At 50.5% G+C, this 27,005-nt stretch overlaps 1 protein-coding gene across 1 annotated transcript; it reads left to right on the top strand.

The window, feature by feature from the left end:
• The first annotated feature begins 13,680 nt into the window (after positions 1-13,680).
• On the top strand, positions 13,681-26,870 carry NAGK (N-acetylglucosamine kinase). Its single transcript, XM_054989482.1, has 10 exons — positions 13,681-13,800; positions 14,669-14,753; positions 17,514-17,612; positions 18,688-18,829; positions 21,491-21,601; positions 22,661-22,773; positions 24,310-24,397; positions 25,229-25,326; positions 25,881-25,959; positions 26,557-26,870. The coding sequence occupies exons 1-10, from the start codon at positions 13,772-13,774 to the stop codon at positions 26,745-26,747; spliced, it is 1,035 nt and encodes a 344-aa protein (XP_054845457.1). The 5' UTR covers positions 13,681-13,771; the 3' UTR covers positions 26,748-26,870.
• Positions 26,871-27,005: the final 135 nt, after the last annotated feature.

Below are 27,005 nucleotides of genomic sequence, written 5' to 3'. Positions count from 1 at the left end.
CCATTGCTTCGTGTCCTACCCTCTGCTGACAACTAGAACAGCTCTTTGCCCTCCTCCAAATGACAGCCTTTCAAATATTTAAAGAGAGCAATCATGTCCCCCCTCAACCTCCTCTTCTCCAAACGAAACATTCCCAAGGCCCTCAGCCTTTCCTCGTAGGGCTCAGTCTCCAGACCCCTGATCATTCTTGTCGCTCTCCACTGCACCTTGATTTTGGCCACATCCTTTTTGAAGTGAGGCCTCCAGAACTGCACACAATACTCCAGGTGTGGCCTGACCAAGGCAGTATACAGAGGGACTATGACCTCCTGCGATTTCGACGCTATGGCCCCTTTGATACAACCCAGGATTGAATTAGCCTTTTTTGCCACCGCATCACACTGACTGCTCATATTCAGTTTACAGTCCACTCTTACCCCAAGATCCCTTTCACATATACTACTGCCCAGAAGTGTATCCCCCATCCAGTATTTGTGCTTCTCATTTTTGTGGCCCAGATGTAATACTGTGCACTTGTCTTTGTTGAATTGCATCCTATTCACAGCTGCCCACTTCTCCAGAGTATTCAGGTCTTGTTGAATTTTAATTCTATCTTCTTGGGTGTTTGCTACCGCTCCCAATTTGGTATCATCAGCAAATTTAATGAGCAGCCCTTCCACTCCTTCATCCAGATCATTGATAAAAATATTGAAAAGTACTGGGCCCCAAACCGAGCCCTGCGGCACCCCACTGGACACCTCCCTCCAATCTGATGAAACGCCATTGACCACCACTCTTTGAGTGCGGTCCTCCAACCAGTTCCCTATCCACCGAACTGTCCTATAGTCTACTCCAAAGTCTTCCAGTTTGCCCATCAGAATGTCATGGGGGAACCTTATCAAAAGCTTTACTGAAATCCAGATAAATCACATCAACAGAGTCCCCCTGATCCAGTAAGCTGGTCACTCGATCAAAGAAGGAAACCAGGTTGGTCTGGCAAGATCTGTTAGGAACAAAACCATGCTGACTTCCCCGGATCACTGCGTGGTCCTTCAGATGCTTACCAATTGATCCCTTTAAAATCTGTTCTAATATCTTCCCAGCAACAGAAGTCAGACTGACCAGCCTGTAGTTTCCTGGGTCATCCTTCCTCCCTTTCTTAAAGATTGGGATAACATTAGCTCTTCTCCAATCTTGTGGCACATCCCCAGTCCTCCAGGAGGCCTTGAAGATGATGGACAGGGGTTCTGCAAGTTCTCTGGAAAGTTCTTTCAGCACTCTTGGGTGCACCCCATCCGGCCCAGGGGATTTGTATTCATCCAGTGCAGCCAGATGCCTCTCCACTACCTCTCTGTCAATGTCAATTAGCCACTTAGGTGTCCTGCCACATTTTCTACTATCTCTAGATGTGCCTGAGTTCTTCAGGGAGAAAACAGAGGCAAAAAAGTCATTAAGCCTGTCTGCTTTTTCTCTGTCCTGCCTCAGAGTTTCTCCATCTACTCCCAACAGCAGTCCAATTGCCTCTTTTATCTTGTGTTTGCTTCTCACATATCGGTAGAAGTTTTTCTTATTGTAGCGAGCCCTCCTGGCCAGACCCAGCTTATACTGAGCTTTGGCTTCTCTGATAGCTGATCTGCAGTACCTAGTAACCCTCATATACTCCTCTTTAGAGGTCTGTCCTTCTCTCCATTTCCTGAACATTTCCTTTTTCTCCCTTAGCTTATTCTGGAGCTCTCTGTGCATCCACATCAGTTTCTTGGAGCCCTTACCATGTTTCCGTCTTATTTATTTATTTATTTATTCAATTTATATACCGCCCATCCCAGGGGCTCTGGGCGGTGAACAGTTAAAATTGATAAAAACAAAAACTAAAATCAATATACAAATAATAAAACAAATTAACAAGGTGCAGTGGTGGGGAGAACCTTCCCCACCCCAAAGGTGGGAGGCCGACATGGTACCGCCCCCTTCAATCACCAAATGCCTGGCGGAACAGCTCTGTCTTACAGGCCCGGCGGAACGATAATATGTCCCGCTGGGCCCGGGTTTCCATTGACAGAGCGTTCCACCAGGCCGGGGCCAGGACTGAAAAAGCCCTGGCCCTGGTTGAAGCGAGGCGGGCTTCCTTAGGGCCGGGGACCACAAGTAAATATTTATTCGCTGATCGGAGCAATCTCTGGGGAACGTACAGGGAGAGGCGGTCCCGAAGATATGCCGGTCCCAACCCACTCAGGGCTTTAAAGGTAAGAACCAACACTTTGAACCTGATTCGGAATTCAACTGGAAGCCAGTGCAGCTGGCGCAGGACAGGTGTGATGTGTGACTGGTAAGGTATACCAGTCAGGACCCGTGCCACTGCATTCTGGACCAGTTGTAGTTTCCGGATCAGGCCCAGGGGTAGCCCAGCGTAGAGTGAGTTACAGTAATCTGTAACAGTAATCCCAGTCTTGCTGGGATAGTGAGGGCCTGAGCTTGCAAAAGCTTGTGTTTGAGAATGGCCCACCCCTCACTCGCTCCTTTCCCTTCCAGCACTCTCCCCCACGGAATGACTCTCATCAAGCCTCTGAGTTCATCGAAGTTGGCCCTACGAAAATCTAACCTACGAGTCTGGCTATGAACTTCCTTGGCTCCCCATAGCAACTGGAATTCAAGAAGGACATGGTCACTTCCCCCTAAGGTCCCCACCACCTTCATCTCATCTACCAATTCTTCCCTGTTGGTTAATATCAAGTTTAGTATGGCTGAACCCCTTGTAGCTTCCTCCACCTTTTGAAAAAGGAAGTTATCGGCCAGGCAGGTCAGGAAATTGCGTGATTCATGACGTTTTGCTGAGCCTGTCTCCCAGCACACAGCGGGGAAGTTGAAGTCACCCATAATTACAAGGTTCTGATGTCTGGATACTCTGCCAATCTGTTCAATCTGTTCAAAGAGGGCAGCATCCATTTCTTCTTGCTGGTCAGGTGGTCTGTAGCAGACTCCAACAATGATACCCTTTGTCCTTCCTCCCCTTATTTCTACCCATATACTTTCCACCGGGCTGTCCGCCCCATTCTCCATAACTTCTTGACAATCAAGCCCTCCTCACATACAACGCCACTCCACCTCTTCTTCTACACTTCCGATTTTTCTTGAACAACTCATACCCATCCACTAGCACATTCCAGTCATGGGAATCATCCCACCAAGTCTCAGTAATTCCTACTATATCATAGTCCTCTGTTTGCAATAGAAGCTCAAGCTCTTCTTTCTTATTGCCCATATTTTGGGCATTGGTATATAGACACTTGTAGCCTTGTACCTTTGTTTGACCTTTCCTACCCAGGTGGGTCCCCACTGTTTTCACTTAGTCATTGAAATCCCCATGTCGATCGTCCCCTGCCCCTTGCGGCATCAGTTTAAAGCTCTCCTGATGAAGTTCTCCAGGTTCGTTCCAAACGTTTTCTTCCCTGCCCTTGAGAGGTGAAGCCCATCATGTGCTAGAAGGCCTTCTCTAAGAAAACCTATCCCATGGTCCCAGAACCCAAAGCGCTCCTGCCGGCACCACCATCTCAGCCAGCGATTCACCTCAAGTATGGTCCGCTCCCGGCGTGCTCCTCTTCCTGTGACTGGAAGGATAGAAGACCACCTGAGCCCCCAGTGTCTTCAACTGCCTTCCAAGGGCTTCATAATCCTCTTTAATTCTTGCAACAGTATTCGAAGCCGTGTCGTTCGTTCCCACATGAATCAGCACAAACGGGTACTTATCAGCAGGCTTGATGAGTTTTGGCAGCCAGTCGGTAATATCCTGAATTCTGGCCCCCGGCAAGCAACACATCTCTCGGAATAGGGGATCTGGCCCAGAGACATGGCGTTCCATACCCCTGAGCAAGGAGTCCCCGACGACTACCACCTTCCATTTTTTTCCACTTCCATGTGGCCCCATGTCTTCTGCACTCCCTCTTCCAGATCTTTGCAGTTCTCCTTCCACTGTCACCTCTGTCACCATCTCTAGCACTTCAAAGCGATTCTTGAGCTCAAGTGGACCAGAGCATCTTCTTCATTGACGCCTTCGGGTTTGTACTGTAGATCTGAGAGGAGGCTCAGAAGGGAGATCGACTCTTTCCCCTCCTCCTTGACTTTCCTCTTCTTGGCTGTGCGGAGCCCCCAGGCTGTTGTCAATAAAATCTTCTCCCTCCTTGATCTCCTGAAGGGTGGGGATCCTCTCCTCCAGGCTCTGAACCTTTTCTTCCAAAAGTCTGACCAGCTTACACTTCTGGCAAGTGAACTCAGTCTTCTCTTCTGGGAGGAAAACAAACATGGCACACTCCATGCAGGTGACTGCGAAGGGGGCTTCAGTAGACATGATTGCCTTCCAAATATACCTAGAGTACTATCAGAACCAGTATACTAGCAGAGTTTCAGGTCCCCCAGGCTAAGAGCCACAGGGCAAGAGCCCTCTGGCGAGGAGGAGACTTTTGTTACAAAAGGTGTCTTCCTGCCTAGCCCAGGAGGGCCCCAGGACACTAGGGGGCGGGGCTTGTAACCACGAGCAACACGGAGGCGTTGAAACATGGACCACTAACTGTCCCAGGGGAAGGAGGACGAACGGTTACAGGCTGTGCTGCCGAGCTGGCCACGGATGATGGAGTGAGGGGTGGACTGCAGGCGGGGACACCACCGAGAGTTTGGGATGGGAACGGGAGGGATGTTTCATAAAACACAAACCATTCCTCCAGGGATCCGTCACCCACCCCCTCCTCAAAATGTTGAGAGAGCTCCTCTCCCCCCAGCGGAAAGACCTCTTTGGCCTCCTCCACAGCCCCCACAGGTGAATCTAGGGGAGCGGGAGGACTCTCCGCTGCCCCCGAGCCACACCCAGTACTGCTTTCCACAAGGAAACCAGGAGGACTGCCTTTGCACTTCACCACAACATGAAGACTCATTCTGCCACCAAACTAGAATTAAGGAGGACAGAAAAGGAGAGAACACAGTGATCCCTCAGCCAAGGTGCCCACTGAGCTTGGCCCCAGGGCCTGGCAGCAGCCCTGGAACCGGAGGCTGAGGCTCGAACCCTAGCCCAGCACACCCAGAAGCCTGACCACCGGATCAGGCACTGATAATAATGTGAGCCTTCAGCCAAGGCGCAGCAGCCCTGGAACCAGAGGGGATAGCTCCCTATCCTACCCACCACACACAGAAAACCCCCCAGCTCTCCCTGTCTCTCTCCCAAAAGGCTATCGAGGTCTGTCCCACTCCACTGCTTGCTGAAAGTGAAAGCCAGAACTGGGAGTGCAGTACCCTTTTATAAGCAGAGATCTCATGGAGAAATACAGGAGGTCTGTGGTTGGCAGTCAGAACTGCCTAACAGGGTTTGCAGGGATGAGATTGGAGTTCCCATGGCCACAGAACATCCCCCTCCTCCCTCCCTCCCCCCTCGTGTCTGCTCCCACGTTACCAATTGTAACCGATTTTGCAGCTCCACGCTTCAAAGGAAGACCTGCCCATCAAGCTAAGACGGGCTTTGATTGGGGTGTCCAGGGCGACAGAGGGAGTGCAGACAGAGTTCAGGCACTCCCTCCCTCCGTTGCTGAGGCAATTGATTGAAGGCGCCTGATTGCCTAGCTTCCCAAACGGTGGCCGACACAACAAACAAGGCTTGCGACGACCACCTGTTTGGCTGGAATGGCGCATCATGAACGGTCCGTTCACAAGCAGCTGAGTGGCCCATTCATTGGGGGTTTTTTGTTCGTAATGCTGTTCGTGCCCATGTCTAGTTACTAGTCAGACATTCTGGACTTAGCTGTCCTCCTGTGTGTGAGTGCAAGGGACATCCCGGTTTTCGCAAAGATCCCCCTGCTTTTAATCATGGTGTGCGTTCTTTTTGCAATAAGGACGATTATGTGCTGAGGTGCGGACATGGTTGGCGCCACTGTCAGGATCCCCAGTGCTGTCACATCGCCACCATGTCTTTTTTCATTTCTGCACATGCCCAATTGCGTTATTACGTTATTACAGCTGGAGGCGCTCAGCACTAAGGCATTGGGGGGGGGATAGAAGAGAAAGGAAACCCAACATGGCGCAAGTGCAGTGCTCGCATAGAGTGACCCCGAACAGAACTTTTGACCCAAACAGCGTAATTAACCTAAAAGAGATCCATGTAACGTCCCTGACACAAAGAAATCATCATTATATTGTTATGCTGTTATGTTTAGTATTTTAATTCTCCTATCTGACAGCCATGCTTGAGTAGGCATTTTTGTTTATGATTTATGACACACACACCCTAGTCCAAAGGCTGACGCAGAACTAGGAGGCAGAGCCTGGCACTGGCGGAGCAAACCAACACAATGCAGTAACACCAACGTTACAACGTTATAACGTTACTAGAAACAGAGCCCGTTGTGCAAATAAATACAACGGGCTCTAGAAAGCTAGGGCTGAGGGGGGGGGCTTTGGGAAGGGCAGGCAGGTCTGGGAAGGGCTGGCAGGCAGGCAGGAGGGATGGCAGGTAGGGGAGCAAGGGATGTCTGGGTAGAGATGAGAGGGTGGAGAGGACTGAGGAGGGGTGGCAGGTAGGGCAAGGGGCGTCAGGGGAGAGGCAGGAGGGGTCTGGGGAGGGATGGCAGGTAGGGGCAAGGGGGTCTGGGGAGGGCTGAGACGCAGGGGGCGACACGCCCCCCGCCCTGTGAGACTGGGCTCTGCCTTGCTGCTCTCGTGGGCAACTGGGCGGGGGGATGATGTGCTCACCACCCTGCGAATCCTGCTGGAGCTGGGTGTCACCCCGGCTCCGCTGAGAGCGGCATGCCCGGTTCTGGCGGGTCTGATGCGGCAGCAGGCACTTTGCCCGCCCGCCCCCTGGCTCTGCGGAGAGTGGCATGCCCGGCTCCGGTGGGGCTCAGAGGGCAGCGGGCACGTCACCCCCGGCCCCATGGGCGCTTGCAGGCACGCTGCTCTCCTCCTGCTGGGTGGAGCCGGGGCAGGGGGATGAAGCGCCTGCCGCCCTGTGAGACCCGCCAGAGCTGGGCTGCGTCGCTCCCGTCGCCATGGCTCCACGGAGAGCGCTGCAGCCCGGCTCCAGCAGGGCTGATGGGGCGAAGCTGAAAGCAGCCTGGCTCCGGCGGGGGTCAGAGGGCAGCGGGCGCTTCGCCTCCACCGGGGCTTGCAGGCGCGCCCACTGTGCCGCCGCTGCCGCCCTCCTCCTGGACTACAAAGCCCTGCAGCAGTGCAGCCGGGTACATTCACCCGGCCCTCCACCACTAGCAGTACCCTCCGGAGGTGGCGTTCCATGGTGCCCTTTTTATCCTGGTGCACCCATGCAGGCGCACAAGGATAAATGTGCGTCGTCGGAAAGACGGCACAAGAATTATGTTATAGGATTACGGTTTCTTTTTTTAAAAGGCATGTCTTGGGAAAGGAGAAAGGGGGGAGGAGGAGCTGAGAGGAGGGGGGAGAGATCAGTCCGCGAGACTTCTATCATTCGGCTCTTGAAGGCCCAAGTTCAAATCCTGCTCAGCTCCATAGAGGTTTTGGGCAACAGGGGTATTGAGCTGAGCATTCCCTTGTGAAATCCAGACTCTCTTACTCTCCTAGCCGTGATGCTCATGACAGAACCTTGGGCAAGGCATATTTCAGCCTTCGTTACCGTGCAGAGCTGTGGAGATGATGGATAACTCTGGAAGAACTTCATGAGCTGATAAATGCTATCCAAGTGTTTAATGCAAATCCATCCCAAGACAGTACAGGCTAAACAAAAGATTCAAAACAGCCGTGCTCTTTGTGCAGGGCCACATTCTTATGATGGCAGCTGATTTTCTAGCATAGCTGCTCTGGAGTAACTTGGAGAGGCGCTGGCTTCCTAACCAAGGGGGTTGGGAGGCCTGAACTTGTAATGAAACCCAAGTGCTTGACTCTCTGAGGAAGGGGTTGGTGGACATTAGGACTATCCAGAGTATTTATTTCATTTATACCCCTCTATTCTCAATGAGGACCCAAGCAGCTTACATCATTCTCCTCTCTTCCAGTTTAACTCTGATGATAAGCAACTGGCTCAAGGTCACCCAGCAAGCTTCCGTGACAGAGCGGGCATTCAAACCTGGGTCACTCAGACCCTGCTGGAGAAGTTTGCCTGTACTTAGAACATGTTCAAGGGAACAGAGTCCAAAGGACTGGGGCCGAGTGAGGCCAGCTTGGTGGCTACAGACTCCGTTGTTTGTGCCATGGCTTTGATTCATTGCTCAGAGCTTTCCAGGTTCCAGTGGTGGCCTCTAGATGTACTAAATGAGCTACTAAATGAAGGTGGATGTGTGACTCAACATCTCAAAATGAGGCAGGCTTCTGTCACAGTATCATCAGGCCAGGATCTCAAGGATCGCTCTCCTCCGGCAGCATCTGTAGCATCTTAATCCCTCTAGTGCCCTGACATGGATGGCCCAGGTAAGGCCAGTCTTGCCAGATCTCGGCTGCTAAGCAGGCTCAGTCTTGGTTAGTAATTGGATGGGAGACCTCCAAAGAGAAGATCAAGGCAGCCACGCAGAGGCAGGCAATGGCAAACCCCTCTGTTAGTCTCTTGCCATGAAAACCCCGCCAGGGACCGCCATAAGTCAACTCTGACTTGAGGGCACTCTCCACCACCACCAATCCATTCAATATCTTATTGGCGACGACTCACTTTTTATTCTGGTGCACCTGCACAGGAGCACCAGGTTAAAACCTGAGTCATTGCCAGTGTTGGCCTCTGGAGGGTGCTGTGGTAATGGGAAGGCCAGGCAAGCCAGCCTGCCCCTCCAGAGGCTGCCACCGTGGCAGCAAGCCCAGCATTCCAGTGCTCTGTTTTCTAGGGCCCGTTGTTGCTAGTTTTCACATAACCCAGTTGACAAGTCTCTATTTATTTTCTGATCTCTGGCGCCCTCTCATGGCAGTGCTATAAAATTGCTCCTGGGAGTTCAAAGAGAGACAAAATATTTTCTTCAGAGAGCAGGAACCACTTGGAAAGAGGGGGAATGGCTTCTCATGGAGTGTGCAGACAACCTCCAGGAATTAATTGGTTCAGCCCAACAGACAGGAAGTCTGTGAGTGGAGGGTAGCAGCACAGGAGAAAATTTCAAGTGAGTGGCCCTGTGGGCCTGCAGTCGAAGAGCAAGATCCGGATCCAATAGCAATTTCCTGGTACAGCTCTTTTGGCCATAGCCTTAAGCCTGTAATAGCACTTTAAAAAGCAACTAGATACGAGCTTTTGAGAGTCAAAGCTCCCTTCATCAGATACAAATCGTAGAAAAAGGAAGGCGTCTTTATAATCCAGGCTGAGGGTGGGAGGGGTATTGCAAAATAGAGTGTCAGGAAGCTAGCTATATATACACGTTGTAATTAGCTTGAAAGAGCAGGGGTGCAGAGTGCAGAAATTAGTATCTGTAATGCAAGAAAAATCATATGTCTCGATTCAACCCTGGGGGACCCATTGTTCCAAATTTGAAAATAAACTCAATATTTTATTTATGTCATTTATAGTCTGCCTTTCTTAGAGTCAAGGCAGATTACACAGTGTGAGATTAGTACAGTCATCATCGAGGACATTTCCATAAACAATGCCATGGGGTAATTAAATACAAGTTTACAAAGACAGAGCATTAGCTAGGATCCAATACAGAATTGAAGAAATGCTAAAGCAGAACATAAATCAGTTCTAGGACTGATATTAGACAACATGAAGCACAGGTAGTACATAGGAGTGCATATTTAAAGCAACAGATAATATGTAAGACAACATAGTGGTGAAGTCTATGGTCCCTAACTCATTAGCAAAGCATCTGAGACCCCCTCCCTACAATATTGCCCTCCTATCTGAAAAAAAAGCCTTTTTGAATAATAGAAAGCCAATGTTTCTGTTTCTCTCCAAGAGACTCCAGATCAGCTCACGGGCTTGCCTTTAGATTGCAGGTTGGAAAGGAACCGAGCGTGCAGAGCTTGACAATAGAGCCCAGGCAACAATGCTGAGGTGTGCTCTTAGGGCTGTTCTGGGGGCAGGGGGGGGTGAGCGAGAAGAGGATTGGCTGCCTGTTCCCAAACGTTCTGATTGGCCATTGTCGGTTTGTTTCGTGCATGCGCGGCATATCACTGTTTCCATGTATTACTAGCATGCAGTTACTAAACATAAAAACCATTCACTGCACACCAGGACACAATTGCAAGGTGGGTGGAGCAGTGAGAGACGGCACAGGCGTCACAGGCAGGTGAAAAAACAAAATCATGCCATTTCTGGGGGGGGGAAAGATTGAGTGAAGGCTTCAGAAAGAACAGTGAAGAAACTGAGAAATGCAACATGCAATATAAAGCTGTGAGCAAACGATGGGGAAAAAATGTAATGAAGGGAAGTGAAACGTTAAGGCTCTCTGGAAGACGCCTTTATCCTCTGCCCGTTCCTGTCCTCTGTTACACATAATGTGTTTTTAGTTATACAAATCTTGTTGTCTTGTTCTCTGTGCTGGAGGGTTTTGACTTCGATTTATTAACGTGCATTGTCTTGCAAGTTCTCTTCCTGATTTAGCCCCACAGAACGTACATGGGCAGAGGTGATACATACTCTAGCTCTGGGCATTTCCACATGCAGTTGATCATCTGGGTCTTTTTCTAGATACGTGTGCAGGAGGGTGCGTCAATCGGAGGAGTGAATCCTTGTTTGGGTTTTTTGGACCTTTGGGCCACTCACAGAACCATCAACCATGGCATTGTTCTGTTGCAAAAATAGCAAGGTTTGTGACCTGGTGGTTTGCCCAATGATTACACCAAAACATGGAGAACTTTGAAGAGGAAAAGATTTTATTCCAGGAATCGATCCAGAAGAGTTAGCCGTGTTAGTCTGTAGTAGAAAAAGAGTAAAGAGTCCAGTAGCACCTTTGAGACTCACCAACTTTATTGTAGCATCAGCTTTCGAGAACCACAGCTCTCTTTGTCAGATGCATCTGACGAAGAGAGCTGTGGCTCTTGAAAGCTTATGCTATAATAAAGTTGGTTAGTCTTAAAGGTGCTACTGGGCTCTTTACTATTCCAGGAATAAAGAGGTACAGAGTTTCAAGCCAGTAAAAATACTCTGAGCCCACCCTAAAATGGTGGGGAGCATCTTTTATACCCCTTGCTCTGTTTTGAGACAAAGCTCGCATTCTTACTGAGATGAAAGACCCCTCCTTTTTTCTCAGCTCTAAGTGAAACTTTCTCCGGTTGTCTAGCTGGTTTCAACCAGTAGTGGCTTACTGCTTCTGGTCTTGCTGGCGAAGCATATCTCTGTACGGTTACGCTCAAGGCCAGGCCAAAGCTGCTTTGTATTGCAGGCTAGCGAGAAAAATGGCTGCGGCGTCGCTCACAGTTCTAGACCGCCGGCAAGGCAGGATGGCTCTATAGGTGCTCCAGTCTTTCCTGGTGGGAGTTTCTCCGATGGTGGTCCAAGGCAAACCACGTGGGCCGCTTTGGGTCCCCGGTGGGGAGAAGGGAGGGGAGGGAACGACCGCTCTGCCCCTTGGCCTTGGGCTTGCAGGGTTCTGTCTTGTCCCTCTGCTAATACGGATCACCTGAAACCACCAGGTGAGGCACTCAGTGCCATCGGTGTGTTGCTGGCATTTGGCTCGCTCTCCCTCTCCAGCCTAAGCCAATTTCTGCAGGCAGGTAGAGTCAAACAAACTGACAGGAGGTGGATCTTGGCGCAAACGGATCCTGCCTTGGAAGGGGTGGCAAACACGCCTAGTGGAGAGAGTCACGTAAAGCAATAACAATCCAAAGGAAAACGTGACTAAACTAACTAAAGAAAAACTCACTTAAAGTATTACAAACACACTCACAGAAATTTACAAAAACAGTGAATTTATATTGAAAGGTGCATTAAAGAAATAAATTGAAACTCTAAATGGGAACCTAGGCAAAAGCCTGATGGCCCATAGCAACGCGAGCTCCTACAAGGAGGTAGCAGCAACGTGCAAGGAAAAGGGAGGGGGCCGAAAGGAAACCACAGAGTTAAAGCTGTCGCTCTTAGCCAAAGGAACTCTAAATGTGAAAGCTGATTCCAAAACAAATCCAAACATCCATTCAACAAAGCATTATTCAGGAAACAAAGATGCTTGTATAACAATAACAAAGATTACAAGCTGCCAGAAAACTGGTCTATCTCACTGAATGCAGAGGAGTTAGCCATGTTAGTCTGTGGTAGCAAAATCAAAAAGAGTCTGGTAGCACCTTTAAGACTAACCAATTTTATTGTAGCATAAGCTTTCGAGAATCAAGTTCTCTTCGTCAGATGCCTGATACAGAGGCATTCTCGAAAGCTTATGCTACAATAAAATGGGTTAGTCTTAAAGGTGCTACTGGACTCTTTTTGATTTATCTCACTGAATGGAATACAAACAGATCCTGCCTTGGAAGGAGTGGCTGCACCCAGGGGACTAACTTTGCAGCTTTGATCTGGATCTTCTGGAACCAGCTCTGTTTCTGGAGGCGCTCAAGGAACTTTTTGTCCACATAGGCCAGCTCCTGAATAGGCATGTCAGTGTCTGGATACGCCCTTGGGCCAAAAGATGTGCCCTCGCTATCCATCTGTTTCCAGGTTCAAAGTTCTGGCTCTCGCCTTTAAAGGCCGTAAATGGCTTTGAACCCCAGGGTACCTGAAGAACCGCCTCCTCTGTCCCATCCAGCTCACCAGATAAATCCAGATAAATGTGGTGAGAAATAACCACAGGGTTGGTTTTGGTTTTAAGAGACAAATCCTCCCGGACCATGACCTATGAACAAAGTTTATCTGAGTGTTATGTGTCATCAAGTCACTTCCGATCTACTGCCACGCCCTGTCATCGACAGCCAGACTTGCTCAGGTTTTGCAAACTGGAGGCCGTGGCTTCCATTGTTGAGTCAGTCAAGCTCATGGTGGGTCTTCCTCTTTTCTAGGGTTGCCAGCTCCAGGTTGAGAAATTCTTGGAAGTTTTGGAGGCCGCGCCTGGAGAGGGAGGGGTTTGTGGGAGGAACTTTGGCAAGATAGAATGTCATAGAGCCCCCCTTCCAAAACTGCCATTTCCTCCAAGGGAACTGCTCTGTGTTGCCTGGAGACTGATTGTCATTCCAGGAGATCTCCAGACACCACCTGGAGGCTGGCAACGCTACTCTTTCTACCACTTTCCACAGCATTACTGACTTTCCCAGTGATTCCTGTTTATATTCTACCCAAAGTAAATGCAAAAATATCCAATGCCTAATGACGCATGGCCATAGATCCAGTGGAGTTAGCCGCGTTAGTCTGTACTTGCAAAATGGTGAGGAGTCCAGTAGCACCTTTAAGCCTCGCCAACTTGATTGAGGCCTAAGCTTTCGAGAACCACAGCTCTCTTGCATGTGCCGAAGAGCCCTGTGGTTCTCGAAAGCTTCTGCTACAAATAAGTTGGGTTCGTTTTAAAGGTGCTACTGGACTCTTTACTAACGACGCCTGGCAATGCCCCGTGGCTTTCGCCTCCGTGTTCAAACGCCTTTGCGATTTTGTACTTTTGTCTAGGCGTTTTGGGGCGCAGCTGCGGGGTCGGAGCCGGCGGCCCCCTGGAGACGCGCCCGCTCGGCAGGCTGCTCCTCCCCGCCGCGCGCCGCCAGGCTGGTGGAAGGGCGCAACCTCCGGGAGGAACGCCGCCCCTCCCCGGCCGGGGGAGGCGCTGGGGCCGGGCTGGCCAGCGCGCAAGCCGCCTCGCCCCAGCCGCTCCCGGCAGGGCTGGGCGGATCCGGGGCGGGCCGCGGTCAGCTGCTGCCCGGGGGCGGGCCGGGCCCGGTTCCGGGCGGCGGCGGCGGCGGCGGTTCCATGGCTGCGCTCTACGGCGGCGTGGAGGGGTGAGGCGGGCGGCGGCGCGCAGGGGCCGGACTGGAGGCCCGGGGAGGCGGGCGGGTGGCCGCGCTGCGCTGCGCTGCGCTGCGCTGCGCTGCTGGAGGCGGCTCTGGGCGTCTTGGGGGCTGGAGGCAGGCAGCTCCGGCCGGCCCCTCTGCGCCCTGAGGGCTCCTCCCGAGGCCGCCCTCTCCGCGCAGGTCTGGGCGCCCGCGGGGGCTGCTGCCTGCCTGCCGGCCCCTTGGCCAGAGGCGCGCGGCTCCCTGGGGCTTTGCACAGTGGAGCAGGGAGGGCCGCGGCGTTTCCAACCTCCAGGCAGGGCCGGGAGTTCTCCTGGCTTGCAGTTGCTCTTCAGGGGGCGGGCTGTGTGGCATTCCACACCCCATACATCTCCCGGAGGGGCCCAAGTCAGAGCTGGCAGCTCTAAGAAGGGGGAGAAGAGGACAGCCCCGTTGGAATCATAGGGTTGGAAGGGACCTCTAGGGTCGTCTAGTCCAACCCCCCCCCCCTGCACAATGCAGGAAATCCACCACTGCCCTCCCCACTCCACCCCCCCCCAGTGACCCCAGAAGATTCAGGGCTTGCTGGTGGGGCCAGCAGCTGGAGGAACTCCTGGCCACAGGAAAGGTGCCCGCAGCTGCGTCTAAGCAGCTTCCCCTTTCTGAGGGTGTGCCTATGAGGTTTCGGTCTTTGCTTTGGCTTCAGTTCCGGTTCTTAGATATGGCTTAGATGGCAGCCCCCCCCCCAAGCCCCAGGGATGTGGAAGAGCTGGCATGGACATTTCAGAAGTTGAAAACAAAGGATAGTACTGAGATCCTCTGGCTTGGGGGGGGGGGGTCTGAGCTCCTTTCTTTTGGCTTATTTTTTCTGCAACAGAGGGGGGACCCATTCCAAGGTGGTGCTGATATCGCAAGATGGCAAGATCCTGGCCGAGGGCGAGGGCCCCTGCACCAATCACTGGGTAAGAATCTGCCCCCCCTCCACAAAAGGGCTTCTGTGGTGATCCCCCTCCCCCGCTTGAGTCTGGGGGCCAAGCTACACATGACGAATGACACTTGAACAGCAAGTGGATTGAGTGGAGGGCAAGTGAACAGGAAGAAATACACTTGCTGTTCAAGTGTCATTCGTCATGTGTAGCTTGGCCCTCAGTGAGAAAAATAATGTAAATAAAGAAATAGCTTGTGGAATTGGAATAGGCCTCTGGTCGTCATGCACGTAAGGAGGAGCGAGTTCTTTTCACATCCATTGCTTGGCATAAAATAGAGAATGCCAAGTACTTCTAAAGAATAATATAAGCTTGGGCGTTTGTTATGCTTGCAAACAGAAGGCTGCCAGTTCTGTAACAGGCTCTCTTGCCTGGGTCTGAACTAAACTGCCACTACTCCAAAGTGTTTAGCAATTAGTTCAAGACGTGTTGAGCAAAATTGTTCTTTGAACCGTTTGCTTATCAGTACATTTATTTGTAAATGGTTCTTTATTGCTTTGCTGCTTCTAATCAAAGTACTCAGACACCTGTTAGAGTGTATTTCTTTTATTGAAAATACACTATTTTTTTAATGAAGCAAGTAATTAAAAATACATATGATTATTAATATAAGTCCTACAAAAATGGAACACAGAAAGGTAATCAGAATTAAATTTGCTAACATTTCCTAACTAACTCTTTAAGTTTAAAATAATCAAAGTCCTTATGAAATGCATTAAGATTTTCATAGCCCACATTGCAAAGATAAGAATCTCACCTAATCTTCCAATCAAATCTCTTCCAATCAGAACTCTTAACTCATTATCTAGATTAGCATGTTTTATAGGTTATCATATGCAAATATCTAAGATCTTTTCATGTAATAGCATAAGCAAACTATGGTTGGTTTAATGCTTCGTTGTATATTCATAATTTCTACTGTATAACCTGTCTAATTAGCCAAAAATGACATCGTAGCTAACTTGTAAAACAAAGCCATAAATCCGTGAGAAATGACAGGAAGAGTTAAGATACTAGATCACTATTGGTCCAGTCTCTGATAAAGAAACATTAATCTAGATGGATCCCACTATTTTTAATTAGCTGTCAAAAGATTAAAGCGCACCTGTTTTAGTTACCTAACACTAAAAAAATGCACAGACAGTTCATGAAAAGTTAAAAAGTTCACCTAGAATACAAGCCGTTACTATGTATTAGCTTAGTATTGGTTAGTATAATGTGCTTTAATATATATTATTACAACAGTTCAATCTACGGCCTCCAATTAAAAGGAGCAGGTAGCCAGGTGACCTTAAAGCCTTCTTCTTGGAGAGTCAGGGCTGGTCAGAGGAGACAGTTCCAACTCTGAGATCGAGGGTCTGACTGAGCGCATATATGCAGCCACACACTATGAATCGATTGGTAATGGAAAGTGCTGTTAAGCTGTAGCCCACTTATGGAGATAGATCAAGATGGTTAGTCTGTCTGTAGCATCAAAAGAAGCAAGAGTCCAGTAGCTCCTATAAGACTAAGAACATTTGTGGTAGGGTGTAAGCTTTCGTGAGTCACAGTTCACTTCATTCTGAAGAAGTGAGCTGTGACTCCCAAAAGCACATACCCGACCGCAAATGTTCTTAGTCTTATAGGGGCTACTGAACTCCTGCTGTTTTCTACAGCCAACTTATGGTGACCCCTAGCAGAGGTGATTCACCTGCCTCTGCCTAGCAACCTCTGGTCTTCTCTGAATAGCTTTACACATTCTATTTAAAGCTGTAAAACAGCATAGCAGTTACCTGGGGGAAAGCAACGTTCAAATCCCTGCTTATCTGTGAAGTTGACTAGGTGACCTGGGGGCAGTCACACCTGCGGCATCACTTGCCTCACGGTGCAATCCTAAACAGAGTTACACCCTTCCATGGCCACGGAGGTCAGCGGACTCCAAAGGGTGTATTTCTGCTTATGTATTTCCTTCGTTCACATGAACCGTTGTGGGGTAATGGCCAGAGTACTGGACTAGGATCAGATCCCCTCTCCACTGTAGAAGCTGGCTGGATGACCGTGGGCCAATTCTTTTAAAAAACCATTCATACCTCACCTTTCTCCCCAAAGGGGACCCAGGCATACTCCATCATTCCCCTGGAAATAGATCCAGAGGAGTTAGCCGTGTTAGTCTGTAGTTGCAAAATAGTAAAGAGTCCAATAGCACCTTTAAGACCAACTTTATTGTAGCATAAGCTTTCGAGAACCACAGCTCTCTTCGTCAGATGCATCTGATGAAGAGAGCTGTGGTTCTCGGAAGCTTATTCTACAATAAAGTTGGCTAGTCTTAAAGGTGCTACTGGACTCTTTACCATCATTCCTCTGTCCTACATTTTATCCTCACAACAACCCTAAAAGGCAGATTTGGCTGAGAGTGTATGAGTGACCTAAGGTCACCCAGCAAGCTTCCACAGCAGACTGAGGATTCAAACTCATGATTTCTACATCCTAGTCTCTCACTGTAACCACTGCTTCACACAGTCTCAAGTTGCCAACATTCCCAAAAGCAGACAGATGTTAGGAGTGGGGGGGGAGGTGACACATTCTCCCTACTTTTCTCCAAATCTCTGCTGCAGGGAGGGATAACACACTCACCTCCCCAAAGCAAATTGCAGTGCAAAAGCTTGCGGAAAGGGCTTTCAAGAATCCTGATGTGCAAGAGTGCTTCGGTGTGACCGACTATAATGGAGATCTCTTCGGTTCTGTTCTCTTGTGCAGCTGGTTGGCTCGGACAAATGCCTGGAACGGATCGACGCCATGGTCCGCGAAGCCAAAGGCAAGGCAGGGGCCGACGAGCAGGTTCCTCTGCGCTCACTGGTGAGTCTCGCTCCCTCTCCCTTCTGGCTTCTCCTTCCTCCGAGGGAGCATCCAGGCCTGTTTTCCAGACCCCTGAGTCTTGGAGGTTCCCTGTGGCCCTTCTGAAACCTCTGAGCCCTGGTTGGGCAGAGGGGTGGGCAAGCAGTTGTCCAGGCTCCTGTTGAGCTTCTCTGGAGAGCAAAATAGTAAAGAATCCAGTAACACCTTTAAGACTAACCAGCTTTATTGTAGCATTGATGCATCTGACAAAGAGAGCTGTGGTTCTTGAAAGCTGACGATGCGTCTGACAAAGAGAACTGTGGTTCTCAAAAGTTTATGCTACAATAAAGTTGCATCTGATGAAGAGAGCTGTGGTTCTCAAAAGGTTATACTACAATAAAGGTGGTTAGTCTTAAAGGTGCTACAGGACTCTTTACTATATTGCAGCTACAGACTAACATGGCTAACTCCTGGATCTATTACCCTAGAGAGCAACTTTCCCATGGATACACTCCTGCAAAGGGAGAGGGGCACAGAGGGAGTCTGGGCATATTCTAGCACCCACCACATGAACTGAATCTGCACTCTTAACTACTCCCTTGAGCCTGCTGTAACCCTCAAGAGTTCCTTGGCAGACAGAGGGAGATGGGGAAGATTTTCCTGAAAGGAGTCAGCTGCATGCACAGCTCCAAAATGGGGCAGGTAATGCCTCTGGGGCCACTTACATGGAGGCAGAAGCCCCTCATCCCCCCACACTGAGGTCCTGACCAAAACTGGGCTCCTGAGGAGCTGCTGTAACAAAGTGGTTAAGTGTTTGGGCTGTGAATCCGTACTCTGCTGGCTCAAATCCCACTACTGCCACAAGCTCAGCAGGTGACTTTGGATCAGCCCCTCCTCTCAGCTGTATTGTGGGGATAATAACACTAACTTGTTCACTGCTCTGGGTGGGGCACTAATCTGCCTAGAAGAGCGGTATATAAGCACAGTTGTTGTTATTTAAAGAGCAGTTCCCTGCAGCTGCAGTGTGGCCCACGTGCTTCTGCCTTGGTGGGGGAGACGAGGACGAGGTGTTTACAGTGGGGACTGGCTGTTGCAGGGTCTGTCTCTGAGCGGAGGGGAGCAGGAAGAAGCCATCCAGAAGCTCATAGAGGAGCTGAAGGCACGCTTTCCACACCTAAGCGAGAGTTACTACATCACTTCTGACGCCATTGGGGCCATGGCCACGGCTACCGACCATGGTAAGAGTGCTGGATTGGGGGAGAATAGTTTCCATAAATGGGGGAATTGGCGGGCAACTCAAGTTTTCCAGGAGGCTGTCTTGCAAGCTGACCCAAGAGTTGTGCAAGACCATTATGTCAATCAGCAAATTTTGAAAGACCTGATCTTGTTTGCAAGTCATAGAAACATAGAACTGGCAGGGACCCGAAGGGTCATCTAGTCCAGTCCTCCACACAATGCCGGAAATTCACAGCTGTGCCCCCCACCTCCCCCAATGACCCCTGCTCTGTCCCCAGCAGAAGGCAAAGAACTTCTAGGATCCCTGGCCAATCTGACCTGGAGGAAAATGCCTTCCTGATACTAAAGTGATGTGAGCAGCATTGCCCTGGGCACGTAAGAAAGGGCCACGAGAGCCAAGCATCAGGTCCTCCCTTCACGCCCTCCCTCTCCTGATCTGCTTGCAGACTGTTGGTATAGCAAGTGCTGGAGCTCTGGCTGCAGGCTGCTTGATTAAGATAACTTAGCTAAACCTCAGCATGCGCAATTGATGCGGCAGCTCAGATTTAGCAAAATTTCTGGGTCAGATCAGGTCAGCGTTCCCAGGCTCCACAGCTGCTCGATTCAGGGTGACTCGGGCACCTGCAGGGTGCAGAAGTTCTCTGGGACCCTTTCCAATCCACCTGGTAGTGCTACTGGGCTCTGCAGCGGTGGAAGCAGGCCCAGGAAAGACCCGCCCACCTCCCAAGCCCTCCGCTACCCAATTGGGGCGAGGAGGCAGCAAGAGGGACGGGCCCGCCTCCCAGCCCTTCCCCGCCACAATCAGCTGGCGCTGCTGCCCTTCCCCAGCCCAGATTGGGGCCCTGGGGAGGGGACAATGTCAGGTCCAGCCACCCAGCCCTTCCCTTGCCCGGATTGGGGCATGGCGGAGGCAGCAATGCCTGGCCCACCTGCCCTGCCCTTTCTAGAGCCCGTTGTATTTTTTCCCCACAACGGGCTTTGTTGCTCTTTTCAGCATAAGCGTTCATGAGTCAGAGCTCCCTTTTGAGCTCTGACAAGAGGTTATGCTAGAATATATTTTCCTGGTCTTTAATAAAAATATGAGTGTGCTCATATATTACTCTTCTAGACAGCTGAGAGTCCACTCAGAGTGGTGGACGAAGTCAGTGTTGTTATTAACCCCACAATACAGCTGGGGAGCTGAGCTGAGAGGAGGGGCTCACCCAAGGCCGCCTGCTGCGCTCACGGCCGTCGTGAGCAGGGAGACTTGCAAGGCAACCACTTCACCACTAAGCTACGGCAGCTCCTACAACAACTCTGCTTATATACTGCCCTTATAGACACATCAGTGCCCTGCTCAGAGCAGTAAACAAAGCCAGTGTTGTTTTTATCCCCACAGGATTCCTGGGAAGTGGTGGGCTGTCCTTTGGGGTTTTTTAAGTGTGGGCTAGATGGCCGTCTGACAGCAATGCTGATTCGGTGAACCATGAGAGGGAGGGCAAGAAGGGTTACTTCAGCGCTTAGTTCTCGTGGCCCCTTCTTACATGCTGATCGCAACTTTGGGGTCAGGAAAGCAATTTTCCCCAGGGCAGTGTGGCCAGGAATCCTGAAGGTTTTTTATCATCTTCTGGGCATAGAGCAGGGGTCACCGGGGGTGTGGGTGGATAGCTGTGCATTTCCTACATTGTGCAGGGGGTTGGACTAGATTACTCTGGAGGTCCCTTCCAACCCTGTGATGCTATGAATGCAGCTGGGGAGCTTGGCTGAGAGTAGCCGCTTAGACAAGACCACCTGCTGAGCTCGTGGCAGAATGCTGATTCACATCCCAACCACTTAATCGTTAGGCTACAGCATTTTTAAGGTGGCACGGGACTCCTGATTCATTTTACATCTAGAAGTATTATTTGAACTAGTGCCTGCCTTGATGTTTCAAACTGTTTTCATCGTAGAGCAAATAGTAAAGTCAGGGGAATGGGGCTTTAAAAACCAAGGTTCCCGGCTTATGCATGGAGCACGTGGCTGTCCCCCTCTCCCTTGCAAAACAGTAAAATTCAGTGACTGCTTCGAAACTCTGGCTTAATGCTGAAGCACCAATAAGATCTTTCCAAATCTACTGGAGTTACATCAAGATGGGTAGCCATGTTAGTCTGTCTGTAGCAGCAGAAAAGAGCAAGAGACCAGTAGCACCTCTAAGACTCACAAAATGTGTGGTAGGGTAGGAGCTTTCGTGAGATGCAGCTCAATTCTTCAGATGCAGCTAGAATGTAGGTCCGTCTGTCCTTTCCACTCTCCAAGATGTAAGGACAGATGGACTCATGTTCTAACTGTATCTGAAGAAGGGAGCTATGTCTCACAAAAGCTTACATCCTACAATAAATGTTGTTAGTCTTATAGGTGCTACTGGTCTCTTGTTCTTAATGAAGGCCAGAAGTGAGTCCCAAAGGTGGGGAGGAGCTCAGCCAGGTGGGACTTGCCCGTGCCTCACCCCCTCCCGATCATACAGCTGATCCACATCACCATGGAGGCGCCCCCTTCCAGAGCTTGATATCCAGGGGACACACTTGAATCTCCCGTTTGGAGAGGAGGCATGTTAGGTAGAAGAATAGGATGCGGCTAGTAATGCTGTCCCTTCAAGACTTGACCCTGCTGCTGCTTGCGAAGCTCGTCTCTCTCTCCCAATGCAGGAGGTGTGGTGCTCATCTCCGGAACCGGCTCCACTTGCAAGCTTATCAACCCTGACGGGTCTCTGATCAGCTGCGGAGGATGGGGGCACATGATGGGCGACGAGGGGTCAGGTGAGAAACGGGGCTTGGTGACATCAGGATTGGATGTTGTTCCCCACTGAATTTAACGGGCGTCTTGTTTTGGGGTAAAGAGCTTTTCTGGGAGCATTTGGATCTGCTGGACCTCATCAGTTAAATCAAATCTCACTATATACCACGTTGGTCAGGCCCCACCTGGAGTATCGTGTGCAGTTCCGGAGGCCTCACTTCAAACAGGATGTGGACAAATTGGAAGGGGTGCCGAGAAGGGCAGCCAGGACGAGCAGGGGCCTGGAGGCCAAGCCCTGCGAGGAAAGGCTGAGGGACCTGGGAATGTTCAGTCTGGAGAAGAGAGAGGAGGTCGAGGGGAAACATGATTGTTCTCTTCAAGTATTTAAAAGGTTGTCACACTTAGAAGAGGGGAGGGGGCTGCTGGACATGAGGAAAACTTATTTTCTTTAAGAGCGATCCATCAGTGGAATCGGCTGCCTAGGGATGTGGTGGGTTCCCCTTCATTGGCAGTCTTCAAGGAGCAGCTGGGCGAATACCTGTCGGGATGCTTTAGGCTGTTCCTGCGTTGGGCAGGGGGTTGGACTAGATGGCCTTTATGGTACCTTCCAGGTCTGATTCTAAGTTCATACTAACCTGGTCAGATCAATAGCCTGACTCCGATTTAAATCAGCTTCATGTGGTCGGTGCTGCATGACCAGAGGGTGTGTAGTAAGATCTCATTAACAACACGGAGCGGCCCAAGCTGATGATGCCCCCACCCCGTGTTTTAACATTCCAGAAGCTTCCATGCCTGTGCAGCAAGGCCCAGCAACGCTTGGGGATGTTCCTAGACATCCATAAGAACTGGTATTTTTTGCAAGCCAATGAGTTTCTGGAGGCCAAAGAGGAAGATTTTTTGTTTAATGACCATGCTGTGTTTCTCTCCAATTCTGGGTTATATTAGCAATGGGCCAGGCTAAGATATCTATGGAAATTTGATTGTGCAAGATCTCTGCTCAGGCTCTGATGGGAAGGTTGGGCTAAGGAGGCAGTTTGGATGATGGGAGACGGAAGGCTAGTCTGTCCCTTGTTGTATGGCAGCATACTGGATCGCCCACCAGGCAGTGAAGATCGTGTTTGACGCCTTGGACAACCTTGAAGTGCCGCCCCATGACATCAGCTACGTCAAGCAAGCCATGTGCGACTATTTCCAGGTAATTGTCTTTCTGACTGGTCCCCAAGAAGCCTGTTGCATTTTGTCACCCAGTCCTGGTGCCGGCAACAGAGTTGTGCAAGAACCCTTCAGGCCTGGCTTAGCTTGAGCCTCAAGGATTGTGGCTTCTAGACCCAGAGGAGGACTTTCAGGAAACAGACCCTCCAGGCTTCTCCCGAAGATCCCTCTATGGAGCACCTGTTGCAGTTTTAGCTTGATGAAATCTTGGCATTCAGAGAGGAAGCGAGAAAGGAGCTTGGTATGTTTAGCCTGGAGAGGAGACGACTGAGAGGTGATGTGATATAACCATCTTCAAGTATTTGAAGGGCTGTCATATAGAGGACGGCACGGAGTTGTTTTCCACTGCCCCAGTGGGTTGGTCCAGAACCACCAGGTTGAAATTAAAAGCGTTTTTGGCTAAACTTTAGGAAGAACCTGACAGTGAGATCGGTCCCTCAGTGGAACAGGCTTCCTCGGGAGGTGGTGGGCTCTCCTTCTTGGGAGGTTTTTAAGCAGAGGCTAGATGGCCATCTGATAGCAATGCTTATTCTGTGAACCTGGGCAGATCGTGAGGGGGAGGGCAGGAAGGGTTCCATCAGTGCTCAGTTCTCATGGCCCCTCCTTACACGCCCAGGGTAAGGCCGATCGCCACCTTGGGGTCAGGAAGCAATTTTCCTCAGGCCAGTTTGGCCAGGGATCCTGACAGTGTTTTGCTATCTTCTGGTCATGGAGCAAGGGGTCAGTGTGTGTCCGGGGAGGGGGGGAGGTATTTGGTAATTTCCTGCATTTTGCAGGGGGGTGGACTAGATGACCCTGGAGATCCGTTACAATCCTGTGATTCTGTGAAAGATTGGGGGTGGGAGTGGCTCTGTCGCTCTGGAGACTGTTTTGCTCCTTTCCATGATGAGCAGAACAAAAGATACAAAACAGGCGATGACACACTTTAAACTGGAAGCAATTGCCTCATTGTGCAGCTGCAGAGCTGAGCCGCTCTTGGCAGGTAACTTGAATTACCTTCGAGAACAGAGGGGGGTTTTTGGCTGGTCTGGGACCGTATTAATAAAGATTGAGAAAAGCGTTTTGCTTGATTTTAGGTCCAGAGTGTACTCCGAGCTTTGCTTATGTCTCCTTGCACACCAAAGGAAAGCACAGAGGGGAGGGGCTAGCCAGTCCCCCCTCCCCCCATCTCTCTTTGACGCTACTTACAGTCGGATGCCCAGGTGTGGGTGTGGTCTTGCCGTCACTTTGCCCCTTTCACGCAAGACATCTTTCCTTCACCAGAACCGTTGTTAATCCAGTTGAGTTCTTACCTTGGCCATAAAGCCACTAGGTGCCCCCAGGCCAGCCACTCGCTTTCAGCCTCGGTGCTCCAGCCTCCCACCCCCACCCCCCGTCCCAGGTCTTTGTGTGACTGGCCTACCTTATGGGGCAGGTGTAAAGATTCCTGCAGTCGTGCATGCAAAGAGTTTTGAGTGCTGCAGGTGTCAAATGGATGCTAAGTATCATTGAGACACTGTTGTGTTCTTGGTTTTCACAGGTCTCTGACAGGATGGGGCTTCTGACACATCTCTACAGGACCTTTGAGAAGTCCAAGTTTGCAGGATTTTGCCAGAAGCTGGCAGAAGGTAACTAGGAGAGGAGAGGGTCAGAGTTCTGTCTGTTTCTTATTCCCCCACCCCTTCCTCCGGGGAACTCAGGGCAGTGGACGGTGTTCTCCCCTCCTACACTTCATTATTAAAACTTTGCTAGGTACAGAAAGAATGGCCCAAGGTTACCCTGTTAGCTTTATAACAGTGTCGAGCCCGGGTCTTCCCTATCTGAGACCAGCCTTTTAACTTCGCTGTAGGTGTGTTGTTTTTGAACTGTCCTGCAACAAAGGTTGCAGTGTCTGGTGCAGCTCCTGTTGCCCAGGACCAGCTGTTGGGGGATCATACCAGAGGTTGCAAGACTCTCACAGCCACAGAGGAGTTTGCCGTGTTCGTCTGTAGTCGCAAAATAGTAAAGAGTCCAGTGGCACCTTTAAGACTAACCAACTTTTATTGTAGCCTAAGCTTTCGAGAACCACAGCTCTCTTCGTCAGATGCATCTGACAAAGAGAGCTGTGGTTCTCAAAAGCCAAAAGCAATGTAAGCAAAGCTGCTGTACTGGTGCAGCTGCAGCATCTTGGGGTGTGAGAAGGAAAACTTAAATGAGGCTTTTTAATCTTCAACATAACCACGAGATGGTTTCTGTTCTGAGCTCTGGGATTTGGCCTTGTAGGTGTTTGATAAAACTCGGTTTTTGCTGTCGAGTTTGCAGAAATGAGATTAACCCATCCTGAATCTCTTGTTAGAGAAAGGGGTTTTAAAAAATGTCTTAATTTCATGCTTCCGAGAGCTGCACGTTACATGGGCCTTAACGTTTTCTCTACTGCTTCGGAGTTTGGCTGAATCTGCATTCTTTTTCTCTCTCTACAGGAGCCCAGGCGGGGGACCCCTTGTGCAAGTATGTTTTTGACAAGGCTGGGGCAGTCTTGGCACGACACATTGTCGCTGTGTTGCCCAAAATTGACAAGGTAACTTGCAGCCTTGAGCGGTTGGCATTGGGGCGGAAAGTGGTGCTAGAAATCTTCTGCACACGGTACATCTCTTGCTGAATCTTTTAGAGAGCAGAGAGGAAGGATCTCCTAAAAACTCCAGCTTGCAAATGTGGCAACAACATATACATGCTTGTGCAATCTCAGCAGGATCGTTGGCACTTCCAGAGGTGGATTAAAGGTGTAATAAAGGACCTCTGGGTAGGAGGCAGCTACCAAGTCCTCCTGTCTGTGCCCGTTCTCAAGTTGTGAATTTGGGAACAATAAGCTACTAAATGCCCTGCCATCTATCAAGTGTACCTGGACTGTCAGGAAAATGTACAAAATATCCTCCTTTCTCCCATCTCAGCTGCTGCTTGGATGCCTGTCTTTAACTTCCAATGCATTTGCAGCGTGGGATAAAAGCTCAGGCTGAAACGACACAAGAGTAGGTCAAATCGGCCCCTGAATGGCCAGCACTCAGGCCAAAAGATGGGATGGAATTGCGCCACCTTCTAAAAAGCACCCTTCTCTCTCCCCCCCCCCTCCCCAAGAGCCTCTTCCAAGGCCGGCTGGGACTACCCATTGTCTGTGTGGGATCGGTGTGGAACAGCTGGGAGAAGATGAAAAATGGTGAGCAGGGCTTGAAGGTGGGAAGGGCCAAGTTTTGCATTTTGAGGGCAGGTTTGCTTTGCAAGGCTAAAAATAGTTCAGGACAGTCCGTTCTGTACTTACGGGGTGGTGGTGGAGGGTCTGCAGCAACCCCCAAACGGGGACCGTAGTAGTGTGTGGTTTAATACAAGAGTTTGCACCAGAACAGAATTGCAGTGCTCAAGGCTGCTTCCAAATCCAACACAACCAGGGGTGAGCTAACCACAGAGACATGGGCTAGAGCGGTTTCCGATTAACAGCTGGAAGGGTAGGAGTTGGTTCCGTGCCTATCTTAGCATCGAAGCACCAGTTTGCACCCTGGAGAAAAGCCTCTGCCGATGCCTGCTCTGACTGGGGGGAAGCAGAGCACTGGCTTGTGCTTGTTGCCCGCAGAGGTTCCCCATTTATCCATCTTTCTCGAGGTCCACTTTTTCCCTTTAACCTCCGTCTGCTGTAGGCGCCAGCTGCGGAAGACAGGCTGCGCATGTTCCTCTTCTTGCAGAGACAGTAACTGTGTGGAGACTGCAGAGCAGGTGCCGTTCTCAACGCTCAGACTCCACCGGTTCTCTTTGCTTCCAGGGTTCATCGGTGTTCTCGGTCAAGCCCACCAGGACCAGCGTGGCAGCGCCTTCTCCAAATTCAGCCTCTTGAAGCTGAAACAGTCCTCGGCCCTGGGCGGGGCCAGCCTGGGGGCCAAGCACATCGGACAGGCCCTGCCCTTGGACTACACAGCCAACGCGGACGTCTTCTACACACACTCCTTTGCCTAAGGGAAAAAGCCTGCTGCGGGGAGGCCTTTTTGTCTCTTCTCTAGTTCAGAGGGAATCCTGTTGGGACTTTCGGGGGTGGGGAGGAAGTTTCTTAAATTTCATTAATAAAATGCCTAATTTTTACAGCGGGGTGACTGCACAGAGAGTGATGTTCCACAGAGCCTCTCCTCTGCTCCCCGTTTTTCTGTGCACAGGATGCTGCCCAGACAGACCAGGCCCAAGGAGTTCCAGCAGGGCCTTCCCCTCCGACCCAAAAGC

The sequence above is a fragment of the Eublepharis macularius genome, chromosome 10 (genome assembly GCF_028583425.1).
Source record: "Eublepharis macularius isolate TG4126 chromosome 10, MPM_Emac_v1.0, whole genome shotgun sequence".
Classification (NCBI taxonomy): domain Eukaryota; kingdom Metazoa; phylum Chordata; class Lepidosauria; order Squamata; family Eublepharidae; genus Eublepharis; species Eublepharis macularius.
This window is presented reverse-complemented; position numbering and strand designations above follow the sequence as displayed.